Below are 14,923 nucleotides of genomic sequence, written 5' to 3'. Positions count from 1 at the left end.
GCCCCTTGTGCTCTAACACCTACGAACCTTCCTCCCTTGAATTTAAACACTAAACACACACACGCTTAATAAAGAGCTAAGTGAAAGACCTTTTAGCAGAGTTGCACATTAAAAACCAAATTGGTACAGTAATCTGTGAGAATAAATGGTGACAGCTGGGAAGGAAAAATGAAGGAAAGAGCTAGCATAAATTCCTTTTCCTCACGGCAAAACTGTAGCTTAAATTTGGGAGCTGGAAGGAGGAGATTGGAAGTTTGGAAGCTGACAGTCACTGAAGAAGAACTGGAGAGAAATTAGGGCAGGGTACGGACTGCATTTCACATGCAAGGTAGCAAAACGACGTTTTCCACTGAAAGTAGCACAGGTTGGATGACATCGGTCCCCATTACAAGAGCCACAGAAATAAAAGGCGCAAGAGTTTAGCAAAGGAGAAGAAAAGAGGAAGAATAACAGACAGCATCTATATTACCCAGTGAAAACTGCAACTGTTGGCGAGCGTGGCGAGTAACAATCCTCCTGTAGCTCAACCCTCTTCTCCTCAAATATCTTTCATTTAACTTCTGACAGCTGTCAAAACAGAATGTGATACTACCAAGGCTCTAAACGCAGGAGAACAGAGAGCTTCTTCTTGAATATAATGATTTTGCAAGCCCATGTTGTTCTTGAGTTTCCTCAATACCCACCATAACAGAAACATTTGATTTTAGGAGGCAACATTCAGATACCCCTGGTACTTCTCAAATAGCCTGCAGGTGAGCACACTGTTCAAGAAGATATTCCCAGACCTGGGAATCCACTAGGTGTGGGCTGTCTGCTTTTCAGACAGGGAAATAACAGGGATCCCCATCCTGTGAGATATGCAGAATGCTCTTTTGTTCAGCAACCTCTAATTTCAGATGGTTTTTTTAGAGAGTTTCAGATCAGGAGGGAATCGGCTCCTGTGACTGATATGACTTCTTGTATATCCCATACCATTTAGCTCCGTCCAGCTGTCCCTAAACGAAGCCCAAAGGCTTCCATTACATAGAACCATCATTCCAGCTCTCAAGAGCACAAATAGCTGAATACCACAGAGGCGAACAAATGGCTGAGTGGCGGAGGTGGGAGAGCCTGATGTGTGTCACCATTGATAAAGGCAACTGTGATCATGACAATCTATTTCCTGAGCCAGGTCCCATCAGGTGAGCCACTCCCATGCTGTAGTAAAGAAGAAGGTAAAACCCAAAAACTCTTTCAAAATAAGCCCTCAAGATCCAACCCAAACAAGTACGGGGAAAAGGAGGAGAAGGGAAGGAAATCACACAATTCCTCCCATCTCTGTGGGCAATCCTATGTAGTCCTAAAGGACAGGATTTAATTACAACGGTTATCTCTGTGCAGATCTGCAGGTGCTATGAGAATTGTTAAGGGCAATTCTGGTAAATGTGTTCTCCTCACAGCCTAGCAAAGAAGGGAAGTTAAACAAGTGCACTTCAGTTACAAAATCGTAAGGGCTCAGCACCTTCCAGAATTTCTCCCAGAAACTGAAGACTTATTTTAAAAGAAAATACTAAAGCCTTCTTAATGACAAATTCATCACGAGCCCCAGTAAACTGTTATAATATTATATTATGCTCATGACCGGCATTTTATTGCGAGGTTGAATTTGCTTAACTTCAGCTTCCAGTCCCTGGATCTTGTTACAGCTTTGTCAGCAACACTGAAGAGCCCTCCCTCTCCCCAACATCAGATATCCGCTGGATCGTGCTCAGCATCAATCAGCCCTTCATACTGGCAGGGCCGATCTGGATGAGAGTAAATTTTTCAGCGCAACGCAATATCACATTGCCTTGGAGAGAAAGACCATTATTCACACTTTATTTTCACTTCACCCTTGTACTCAGAGCTTAAAAACAAAAACTCAAAATGGATTTGGCACAATTCATATGTCACCGAGGCAAAGTGCTGGGAGCAGCAGACAGCGCTTTCATTCTTGAAAAGCTTTAGAGGATCACACAGAAAACATTAGCAATGGCTGATAAAATGAGTGCAATATGGGGTAATTATATCCTTCACCAGAATGAACAGATGCACACTGACTTCAGTAAAGCTGTGTCTATTTAGGCCAGCTGAGGACCGACTCTCTCCCTCTTCTGTTTTTAATCAATAAAAATTACGCAAAATAAAAGGTTCTGCGTAACCTTACAGCATTACACACCCTAAAATCCAGGTTGCCCAGCTGACCTGAACACTAGAGTTGCCAGCTTGGTTGATTTTTAGTTCCTTTCCTGATAAACTCCTATTATCTTCAGCCGGGTCTGAGACCACACTCAAAATAAACACAGTTTATTTTCTTGCCACAGGGGGAAGATTTAAAACCACACGTGACTATTGATCCACATACACTTTTATTCCTTCCCCTGGACGGGGCTACACAAAGAGGAATTACTCTTCAGCGCGTATCACGAGGAAAGCCCAAGCAAGACGACCCAGTTCAGTGAATCCTGTGTTCACATACAACATAAGCCTCTCCTTAGCATCTCCCTGGAATATTAGCCTGGGAAGCCACAGAAGAATGGTATGAAATGCAGGGCAGAACCCAAGCAACTCCTCCAGCCTGCGTTTCCGATCCTGCTGCTCTGTACGGTGAGGACCAGGGAAGAAATCTTAATCTGACCGAAACAACAGCAGATCTGAAGAGACTTTGGTAAGGCCAGAACTGCAACTAGCACCTCGAAAGAAACTCTAGTCTCTCATTTCACATGCCGTGCAACCCAAGACTCACTCCGTGGTATTTTCACACATAGTCAAATTGCGTGCACTATATCACACATTTTCCACTGGACTGTATACCTCCTGTGCTTTGGTATTTCAGTTTGTTAGTCACGGACAGCCAACCTCAGTGTAAAGGTGACACACAGATAATACAACCCCTGCGCAATTTTTAAGAAGACAAAGCTATTTCATTTCGTTTTTCTTCTCCTGCAGCTTTGCTTAATACTACAGAAATGGAAGTTTTGCTGAGAGAGATGTTTGTGTGGGAATCTGCCAGCTCTGCTTTTTGTGGATGTTGGCATAAGAAAGTCAGGTGGGAGTTCTTTATTAAAAATGTTATCAGTGTTTTGAACACAAAACTGTATTTTCACAGGAACTTGACCGACTTTTGCTAATGAAATGTACATTTTCTCCTCAGCTATACTGCCTGTGTTTTCTGCTTTGGCATTGCTGCTGTTGAGTTGGTGATTCATTAAATGGCTCTCTTCCATTTGCACAGGGGAAAACTACCATTAAACCAGCAAATTAAAATCAATATTATTCCAAAAAATAACAAGTATGGGTTGAAGTTTCTGCTTTTTTTCCTTCTCCACAATGATTCTGTCCTTGAATATGCAGTTATCTATGTGCCTCTGAGAAAAGAATTTAATCCTTATTGTTTAGGATTACAATAGAAATATAAAAGCTAGACTGTGATTATACATACCAGTCAATAACTTACTTCCATTTCTACTCTTTTCAGCATTACAAGTCAGCTTGCTTCTCTCACAGATACTCATCTATGATTAACTTACTTCAATTTAAATATAAAGTGTCCATGAAGCCTTTAGGCACAAATGAGTGAACATCTGTCTGCTTTCCTCCTCTCTGTACACTTTTATAGGCGATCTCTGGACTAATCCACGCAGCTGGCTGGGCATTGACTGGACTCAAACTCTGGTGTCACTTTAAAGACCATGGATGTCACTGCTTTGTACTGTCCATGACTTTAAGAGCTTTTCCTGCTTCAAGACAACAATAACGGCACATTATAATGATTTGACCAGCCTCAACTCATTTACTAGCCAAAATCAAACAACTTGAAAGACAAAACAATAATAATAAAAATAACGACAAAACTCATTTCTGTCTGCTGACAGCCTGAGCAAGATGGAAGCACACAAAAAGCTCAGACATCATGGGGTTAAAATGAAGGTTTTAGGGACGGGAAGCAGTGCAGTGAATTCCTCCAAGCCTCTGCTGAGGTACTGCAGACAGAGAAAACCTTCTTATCCTCCTGTCATTTGGCCAGAAGCCTACCGTAAGCTTGTACAACTGTCATGGAGGCTCGGAGACACAGCACAGTCCAGATCGATGCCAGATGTGGATCTGAAGCCACACCTTTCGCATGGACACAAACGGCATCAGTGGAGAGAGGGGACATATCTTCTGGATAAAGCAGCATTTGATGTGGAGCAGCATGAGAGTTTTCACGTGGGAAAAAGGTACCATGTCAGGTGTTAAAATGGCTTGAACCTTTTCTGGGAGTTGTATGGATACTTTAGACTCCTACGTGCATACTGTCATGGAGATCTGACTTCCCTGGAAGTCTTTGTCAAAATGTTCACGACCCTGATTGGATCTGAAGGTCTTAAGAATCAGTTCTCTCATTAAGAACAGACAACTGACACTGAAACTCAGAAAGAGGTAACAGAGGGAGATACTTTGGAAAGTTTGCGTCTGGGTGTAGTCCCGCTTGATGGACCATACGTGTTCATCTTTGTCCATACTGCAGATGTTCTTATGGCATCACCTTAGTCATACCTTCATCTGTCTTGGCTGCACTCAACACGGCAGTGTAAAATACATACCATGGAGCACTCCAGATGCTCCAACAAGCCCATGCATCTCTCAGCAACGCAGGCTACCTAACAAACCTATCCGCTAGTGCATAACTCAGGTTCCCACAGACCTTTCAATAAAGTACCATGTTTTCGTCCCAATCTTCGAAGCTCTCCCTGTAAAGGCTTAGTATAAATGGCCAAGGTGGCCACGTGTCTGTGGTGCAGGGAGTCTCTACAACAAGGCTGATGTTCATAAAGGCAGGCATCTCGACCTTCTTCTCTACGGATTAAGGGCACCAATCTCGCCACTTTCTACAATAAACATTTTCCATGTTATATTTCTCTGACAGAAATATACTGTGGCATGCAATTAATAGTAGCATGCCTATTAAAAATAAGCAAAGTGATAAAAAGGAACCCTAACCAGAATGCTCAGCTGCACGCGCTCCTTCCCAAAGGGAAAGGATGAGGGAAGAAATAGCTCACAACAGATTTTAATCTTTGTGCTTAACACATTACCGGAAGGTGCTTCAAATACAGTGACGAGTATAAAAGTATAAAAGCTTATATAGAATAAAACAGATTAACAACTGTATTTATTAAGGTCTACATTTTCAGCCAAGCCTCTGCAAACCTTTCTTTTGAAAAAGCAATTTTGTGTCTGTTTTCTGCACGCATACAGTCAATGAATATTAAATACTGTTGCGAAACCCTTAGCTTGGTTATATACCATGCTGATTAAGTTACCTTGAATTAGATTATCTCTCTTCTCCTCCACTAGCATTCCAACACAGCCTCCTGAAAGCGCTGCGGGTTATATACCAGAAAGGTGCATGACATCCCTTAGGGGATTATAGTCCTTTTCTCCTCTGACATTGTAATAAGAACTTTACCCAATTCAATTATTCCTTAAACAAACAATAAAGTGCTCATGGCTCTCCACTGCACAATTCTGTGTAACTTTTTACACAAACACATATATCTGCTAGCTTCTTTTCTAGTTTCACAGAAGGCTGACTTGCATTTAGTAATATGTTTCCACTTTCTAATGGCTACGCACAGTCTTAACACGTTACACTTAAAAATAATAATTATTTTTCTTTTTTAGACTTATGATGCAAACAGAGACTTTGCCACAGGCCAGTCTGTTAACACATTTCTTCTACAGTACACAGTGGCATCACACAACTTGGGTTCTGTCTATAGGAGTCATTTTCCTTTCAAGAAATCTTCCAGATTTACTTCTGTCACCGGGGAATCCAGGAGTAGTGGCTACTTTTGGTACACACACGAGAAGAGAGGCGGAGCAGCTATCAGTGGAACTGCATTCACGAGAACTATGACAAGAAATTTAAAAAATGAGAACGCGCATTTAAGTTTTGGGAACATCTGGAGACCGCAGTCTCTGTCCGGGCTCACACGGTACCCACTGATGAACAAACACACGGTAACGAAACAGCCCCGGTCCCAAAGCAACCTGCAGCCCAGTGAACGAATGCAGACCTTACCAAATTATGCATATTAAAATCACTACCGAAGATAAAAAATGAGCAGCACTTGACAGCAGGACTGGCTAGAGTCGATGGAAAACCACGCGTGTTTCATCTAAAGCGGTTGCGCGTACCTGTTTCTTTTCACCACTAACCTGCGTGATAGCTCCACCGCAGGCATCTGCTACGTGATTCTCTGCTCTGCCCTAATCAGCAGTGTCATGAGCAAAGACATTCCAAGCCCTGCCTTCACCCAGGACTGGAAAAATAGGTCAGGGAAATAGCATTATAATCTGATTTAACTGCTATTCAAATAATCACAGTCTCTCCATTAATTTGAAAGAGAATTGGATTGGGCCCAAATTACTGACAACAAAATGGGAGGTTTATTTTAATATCGTCACCGTTTCATTTAAAATCTTCCATTCGAAGAACAGAAAATAAGATTTCCCACGTGCCTTCAGGTGGCTACAGCGTGACTTAAATTTTTCTGTAAACCAGTTCAAAATAGACAGACTGTCTGCACTGCAGTTGGAAATCGGAGCCCCAGCCCGACATAAGGCCACCCCCTCCTTACAGCTGATGGGTGCCATAAAGCAGAGGAACAGCTGAAGAGTAAGCGAGTTCATCACCCATATGTTTGAGTAGAGAACCTCCAGGATTTGCTTCTCAGAGTTCAGCGGAGAGTCTGCAGTTTCAAAACATGTCACCCAGCTGGAAACCTCAAAGGCCAAAGTAAGAAGAGAAAGACTATCTGGAATTAACTTCCCAAACATCACAGCTCATAGCAGAAATTTTATATACTTGATGAAAACAAAAATAACTTCACATTCGGGGGGGGGGGAGAAAAGAAAAGAGAAAAGGTCTGCCAAAGAGGCTTGTTTTGGCAAATAATGAATGCCTAAAGAAATATTGTTTGTATTGTGCAATGAACTTGTAATTAATGTTTGTTTGCTCACCATTTAATAGCAGTTCTGCATTAAGTGAAGGGATATTGCTGCCATTTGTGAATGTGCAGATTTTGAAACTTCATTCCCCATACGGAAGAGCTCCCAGGGGGTCATATCATAAACCCATTCAAACGAACAAAACAAATGACAAGTATCTGTACAAATGTGGAAAATGAGAAAGCTGTATGTATTATTTTATGTGAGTATTTTTAAGTGCCTCAGTTTACTTCTGTGGTATTTTCCTGCTTGACTGCACAGAGATAAATCAAAAGAGGCTGTCTGTCATGGCTTAACCCCAGTCGGCAACTAAGCCCCTCGCAGCCGCTCGCTCACTCCCCCCACAGTGGGACGGGGGAGAGAATCGGAAGGGTAAAAGTGGAAAAACTTGTAGGTTGAGATAAAGACAGTTTAATAGGGAAAGCAAAAGCCACGCACGCAAGCAAAGCGAAACAAGGAATTCATTCACCACTTCCCACGGGCAGGCAGGTGCGCAGCCATCTCCAGGGAAGCAGGGCTCCAGCACGCGTAACCGTTACTTGCGAAGACAAAACGCCATCACTCCGAGCGTCCCCCCCTTCCTCCTTCTTCCCCAGCTTTATATGCTGAGCATGATGTCATATGGTATGGAATATCCCTTAGGGCAGTTGGGGTCAGGTGTCCCAGCTGTGTCCCCTCCCAGCTTCTTGTGCACCCCAGCCTCCTCGCTGGTGGGGTGGGGTGAGGAGCAAAGGCCTTGGCTCTGTGTAAGCACTGCTCAGCAATAACTAAAACATCCCTGTGTTATCAACACTGTTTTCAGCACAGATCCAAAGCATAGCCCCATCTTAGCTACTATGAAGAAAATTAACTCTATCCCAGCCAAAACCAGCACACTGTTTAACGAGGAGAATGAAAGCATCAAAAATATAAAGCTCCTTTAGATGTGATGAGGGGCCCTTAAATGGAGGAGTCCCCTGTTTCTTTCCAGCTAGCCTGGCAATGTTCATGCCTCTCATGCCTACGTCTACATCTAAAGGGAGCCTGAAATCCCAAAGAAATTATGAGACTGGCCAGAAGGAGAAATGTCAGGTAGCAATCGGTGTGCTGTCAAGAATGCAGACACTGACCTGGATTAATCCCACTTATCTACGTGCACCTGAAACAGAAGGGCAAGCTGTCTGGCTAAGCGTGAAGCCACTTCCGAAGGGCAGCTCAGAGACAAGCAGGCTCCTAACATGGCAGGGATCCCAAAAGGGATCCATCCAGGCCTTCCACTCCTCCATAGGCAAGGAGAGAGGCACACACAGACAAGATTAAGCCAGTTTAGGTGATTGCTACCGTGCCTGCCCCTGCACTTGCACAAACTACACCTCGACTGAGCTGCTTGAGTAAGTAGGCAGGCGTGCGGGTGGGCTTACTGACGCCTTTGCTGCTACGGTTTCATTGCTACTAGGACTCTACACGACTCACTGATAAAGCTAGACTTGGCAGAGCTGGAGGTCGGGGAAGATGCAGTATCTTGCAGAACAAGATTCAGCTACAGCAACACGCATGAGTACGGACACTGTACTGCTTTAACGTTTTCTGTGAAATACTACGAACTTCTTGGTAGAGTGATGAATATTGTTTTGTTTTGAAAAAAATGTTCCTTTACTTTGCTGCTACACGGGCACCCAAAGTAAAGGTTCTAGCAGACACCGAACTCAGCTGGTCCCTGCCTGTTAGTACGCTTGGGGGATGGTGCCAAAGCTGCCCCTCAGAAAGTCAGTCCTAGAACGGTAGGACTGTGCCACTAACTCAGCGCCAGGTACAGAAGCCATGCCTGCCACCCAGGGGGGACAAAGGGAGGTTAGCAGCCAGCCTGCTCTGTAACCAAGTCTGATGCATCATAGCTGAGAGGACATGGACTGTGATAGGATTTAATTCTGCACATTTCTCTTACTGGAAGATACTATACGCCCCCTTAATTTCCCAAATAGTTTTTAATTTTGTGCCTGTTTTCTCAGAGCTATGAGGGAGAAGAGGGAAGAGGTGTTCTTTACCACCATACCGTCATGGAATTACATGGCCTTGCTTCCTGGTGTGGTTGTATTTCCATCTGAAGTTTCTAGTTCTCCTGGATCACAGATTCCTATTGACCCTCAAAACTTGCCAGAGATGACTATGCACTCAACTACAGCTATTATAAGAGAGCTTTCACAGTGACACAGTGCTGCAGCTCACTTGCAGTGGGCTCCCAGATCACCTGTATGCAGCTGTATCTGGGGAATGACAGCTTTACATCACTCTGATTTATGGCTATATTAAATATATTCTGAAGGCATTTGTTTATTTAGTTAGAAACCAAAAGTTCCACGTGTAGATGAAAACTTGATCTCTCTTAAGACATCAAGCAGAAAGCTTTGATGGGTGGAGGGAGGTCCCCACTAGGAAACAATATGGAAATTTTAAACTTCTCTGTAAGCTTTGAGTGGGAGGGGAACATATAGACCATGACAAACTGCAAAGGAGGACACAGCCTGTAAATGGGGCAGGTTGTTGCTGAAGAAGGAGGTATTGGCCTGTGGAAAAGCCAGAAAAAACTCAGAACATAAGACATACCCCTGATAACGTGGACTTACATACAGCTGTCTACTTCATTCTTAGTTTTGACAGAAATGAGATTGCTGTGTGGTTATTTCCCATGCTATCTATATGAAATAGAAATTTCAGTGAACTATGGCTAAGGGCTGCTGAGGGAGGGTTGGCGTTTCATTAGTATTAAGTGAGATTGCATAAAGAGGTCTGAAATTGAAGGCTGTGCTAGGAAAGGAAGGAAACAAAGTGAAATACAAACAAAAATATTGCCATGAGCTAAACAGCATGACAGAAAGGATATGTGGTTTTGTTGTTTGGGTTTTTTTGCAAAAAGTTGAGGAAATCAGCTGCCTCCACTTTTTCCAATTCTTCAAAATTGAATCTAAGACTGAATAAAAACTTTTCTACTCAGCAAAAGTATAGAACATTGATGCTTCTCTAAGTGCAGCATTTGCAATGCCATCATCATTGCTGAAACATAATCTTAATGATAATTTAAGCCGCTGTTACAGGTCTTTCAGCTGCTCTTGAACTTCATCTACTTTCAGGAGCAATCTGCTCATCTTTGATACCCCAAAATGGCAGAAATCAATGTGTTATTATGCTGTAAGAACAACTGAAAAGCAAAGTCTTGAACTTGATACGAAAACTATAACCTTCCTTTATGTTCACCACTTTGCCTTCCACAAAATATAATTTAAAGAGAGAATTCAAGAACTTTATCTTGGAAATACTCCTTCCTCCAGGCAGATTTAGCTCATAGATCTTCTACTAGATTCTGCCACTAAGAAAATATTAGGAAAAAAATTAAGGAACAATAGGAAGACCCAACATTGACTTCAACGCTATAATAGTTTTAACATATGACAAAAAAGACCTCTAAGGTTCACACAGGAAGAAATATATTTATACTTAATAATCATGAATCCGAAAAGCAAACCACAGAACTGCAGCAAAGCATTTGTTGAAAATGACATCCCAGATTTTGAGAAAGAGGGTTGAAATGGGAAATAAAGTGTATGGTTAGGGAAACAGCAGTGGAAAAGAAAAGAAAACACAGTTTGAAAAGATTTTAAAGATCTGTGAGTGTACCTCTCCTTTCATTCCTAGCCAGCCAATCTTGCCTCAGTCTGGCACCTGGGCTAGTTGGGCCAAAACTTTATACTGGGATAGACAAAGATAAGGCAAGCAAGTTAGTAAAAGAATGTGTGAGGCTAAATCTTGAACGGGAATGTTAATACTTACATCACTTTTTTTAAATACAGACTTGCAGATTTTCACTTCTGTCATTTGTGATTCATCTTATAAAGCATAAATTTACATTTCACTGTATGTACTTTATTCTTCCACAATGAATCTACAAGATTTTTATAGATTTTCATTGTGCTTTTCAGTATGCTCCCAGTAGAAAATGGATTATCTTTTTTTTTCAGGAACTGGAGAAAATCACAACTCTGCTGTTCAACTCGCTGGTGAGTCTTTATTCAGTAAAATGAGTGTGCTGACCTACCCAGGCCTGGGCACAGCCAGGAACAGAGAAGAATACATATAAAATGACACAAAACCCCCTTTGGAACTGTATTTTGTACCTGAGGTAGCACTGCTGGTCCTTGTCCTGCCAACCTCTGCAAGGAGCTGACCTGAGGAACCTTAATGGGCACTGCAGTGATAGTTCCCAAAGTCTGTCGGAAGAAAAACAGTTGAACACAGCTTAAAACACTTGCACAGCTTCACCAGATAGAATCTGCCCGACCCAGCAGTCCCCCTTCCAGCTCTTTGTCTCTTTCCGACTTATGACGGAAGGGTATAATACATCCGTCCATTTGAAGCTCTCCTCTGCCTAGAGAGTCAGAGACTCTTCCTTCTCTTTAACCTTCTCTACAAAGCACTGTTAACTAAAGCCTATTGCCTCCTTAGAGCATTTGGTAATTCTGAGTGCAAAGGACACATCTCATTGTTGTGAAGTTTTTTGGTACACAAAGAAAATACCAGCTTGCTGCCATGGCTGAAGGCTGTCTAGGCACTAGCCTGTTTTCAAAAGAGAGCTGAAGAAAGGTGAAAAGCACCAAGTGACACTTCAAAATGTGCATTGGTAAGTTGATGCATTTCATGGCAGCCAGGGTCACAAGAGAAGTGCACTGCGTCTCAGTAAATAGCGAATACTGTATTATTAAACTGAAAACTACCTATGAATCTACTACAGCACACTGTAACATAACGTTCAGCTAAGACGATATCCCTTTGGGCCAACACAGCAAGCTATTACTATCCACATTTATTTTCTCTACTCACCCTTCCCTTAGTGTATAACAAATTTATTCAAAGCTTATTTGAGATAGAATAGAACAGAACAGAACAGAACAGACTATTTCAGTTGGAAGGGACATACAACAATCATCTAGTCCAACCGCCCGACCACGTCAGGGCTGACCAAAAGTTAAAGCATGTTGTTAAGGGCATTGTCCAAAAACCTCTTAAACATTGACAGGTTTGGAGCATCGACCACTTGTCTAGGAAGCCCGTTCCAGTGTTTGACCACCCTCTTGGTAGAGAAATGCTTCCTAATATCCAGTCTAACCCTCCCCTGGCGCAGCTTTGAACAATTTCCATGCGTCCTATCACTAGACACCAGGGAGAAGAGCTCAGCAGCTCCCTCTCCACTTCCCCTCCTCAGGAAGGTATGGAGAGCCATGAGGTCACCCTTCAGCCTCCTTTTCTCCAAACTAGACAAACACAGAGTCCTTAGTCGCTCCTCATAGCTCATTCCTTCCAGCCCTTTCACCAGCTTTGTTGTCTTCCTCTGGATGCATTCCAGGACCTTCTCATCCTTCTTAAATTGTGGGGCCCAGAACAGCAGTTCAATATTCAAGGTGAGGCCGCACCTACGCTGAATACAGTGGGATAATCGCCTCTTTTGCATCCCAGGATGCGGTTTGCCCTCTTGGCTGCCAGGGCACAGTGCTGGCTCCTACTGAGCCTGCTGTCAACCAGATCCCTTTCTGCAGGGCGGCTCTCCAGCCACTCCTCTCCCAGCTTACACTTGTGCCTGGCATTACTCCGTCCTAGATGCAGAACCTGGCATTTTGACTTGTTAAATTTCATCCCATTAATCACAGCCCAATGCTCCAAGCTATCTAGATCCCTCTGCAAGGCCTCCTGTCCCTCAAGAGAGTCAACAGCACCTCCCAGTTTGGTATCATCAACAAACTTGCTAATGATGCATTCAACTCCTGCATCTAGATCGTTGATAAATATATTGAATAGGACTGGCCCTAGAATTGAACCCTGAGGAACAACACTGGTGACCGGTCACCAGCCAGATGTAGCCCCACTCACTACAACCCTTTGAGCTCTGCCCTTCAGTCAGTTCTTCACCCAGCAACCATGAACCTGCTCATCCCACAGCTGGACAACTTGTCCAGAAGGATGCTGTGAAGGACAGTATCAAAAGCCTTACTAAAATCCAGAAAAACTACATTCACCGCTTTCCCTTCATCCACTGGGCAAGTGACCTTATCATAGAAGGATATCAAATTAGTTAAACGGGGCTTTCCTTTTGTGAACCCGTGTTGACTGCACCTGATGATTGCATTATTCTTTAAATGCCTTTCAATGGTAACCACTATATTTGAGGTAGTTCCTTCTATGAGCAAATATACTGCTGCATTCTACACCAAGTTTACTTTGCAGATGGAGAAGTGATATTTGTTAACCCAGTATTAGCTGTAACCCTTACGAATACAGTTGGATACCAAGAGAAGGAAATTACATTTCTGTAATACAGAGTCAAGTTCACACAAGATCCTCCCTGCCTAAAAATCTCTTAGCCCCAATCCTTTGCTGACTTTTCAGCTACCCGTAGCAATACAGATGTCTATAGATGTACATTTATGCGTTCTGTTACAGATGATCTGAACGGCACCTCTTTTTCAAGCCTCACCCACCGAGGCTCCTAAAATACTGGATCTGCGATGCTGTAAATAACTTGTACTTTATTTTCTCCGTTAAAATGGACAGATAGCTTATACATTTAAGACTGGGCCACAGGTCTAAAGAACACGGCTAACTTTTCCCCTTTAACCTCTTTCATCCCTGATTACAGTTCGTATTTTGGTTAACTGGCCAATATTCTTAAGGCAAGGTTTTATAACTACTATCTAACATTTCTTAATTGCTGCTGGGATGGCATGGCAATATAAGCAAGCAGATGATTGTCATTATAACAGCAAGAGACACTGCGTCACTGATCACAAAAACTTACCAGGCTGCTAGAAATAGTTAATAAGGAAAGAAAAATAGATTAAACTGAATTTCTCTAAATTTAACTCCCCTCAAAACAAAAGTATCAGATCACAGCCAGTAAGATAAAGTATGCTAATACTACCCAATCTGGTCATGAAATTTGTCAATGGAAAGGAAACTATAATGTCATCAGCTCAAGGAAAGCGAAACTGTGTCAGGTCCATGCCGATATGTTCTCCTCAGACCTCAACGACAGTGGTAAAACAGCCTATTTCATTCTAACCATAGCATTTGATAAGAATACCATGCGTTTTCATGCAGAATATTTTTAATAAACTTGTCCTACAGAGTTTATATTTTTAACTCTGCTACTCCTCTTGGAGACATTTGGAGGTGTGATGTTATATATTCAGCAAAGATTAAAATTTGCGTAAGATTTGCCTGACTTAAACAACAAGAAGAGCTGTGCAGTTCTAAACATGCAAGACGATTTTTCCTGAGTACTCGTGGATTATCAGTACCCTGGATTATCCATGGAAAAATATACTCTATTGAAATTCTGTCTTGAGCCAGGGGAAGGGGAGAAGGCACGGAGAAGGCAGCATTTCTACCCATGGATGCCAAAACCTTCCTGCAGCAGTAAGGGTAGTGGCAGCAGAGTGAGGAATACAAGGGGGTATTTACACCACAGTTAGGGTGGCACATGGAATAAAAACAATGGGGAGGATAGTATAAGCTGTCTGAATGAAGTACTTCTTTGCCCTGTCTACCCTATCACAGCCTCACACTTTGGGAAGGACAACATGATGAATTCCTGCGGTCTGGAGAGAAGGAGAACTTGAGCTGCCACCTGCTGCTATTGCCACTTATTAGACATATCACAACTTCCTGCTTTATAGTAGCATCAACTAAAATTAATTCAGCCCAGTTATTTGCTTTTTAAGGTGAATACCAACACGAACTTTCCAACGCACACTAGAGGAACTGAACGTTTAACACAAGTATGACCTACATTTTCCCTCCATCCCAACACTGCTTATATGTAGAATGAGATTTCTTTCACAGTGCAGTGAAGCCTGACTCGGAGCACCACAACTTCTCCTGGGCT

General features: G+C 42.6%; 1 protein-coding gene across 1 annotated transcript in view; it reads right to left on the bottom strand.

The window, feature by feature from the left end:
• Positions 1–14,923, bottom strand: part of PHF21B (PHD finger protein 21B) — a gene marked incomplete at its 3' end in the record, with an annotated part of 39,882 nt that overhangs the window by 24,508 nt on the left and 451 nt on the right. The window contains exon 2 of the mRNA XM_010290725.1: positions 11,163–11,255. Within this exon, the coding sequence (XP_010289027.1) occupies positions 11,163–11,255 (93 nt within the window). The remainder of the gene's footprint in view (positions 1–11,162; positions 11,256–14,923) is intronic.

Source organism: Phaethon lepturus, unplaced genomic scaffold (genome assembly GCF_000687285.1).
Source record: "Phaethon lepturus isolate BGI_N335 unplaced genomic scaffold, ASM68728v1 scaffold6347, whole genome shotgun sequence".
NCBI classification, from domain to species: domain Eukaryota; kingdom Metazoa; phylum Chordata; class Aves; order Phaethontiformes; family Phaethontidae; genus Phaethon; species Phaethon lepturus.
Note: the sequence above shows the minus strand (reverse complement) of the source record. Positions and strands in the feature narration are given on the sequence as shown.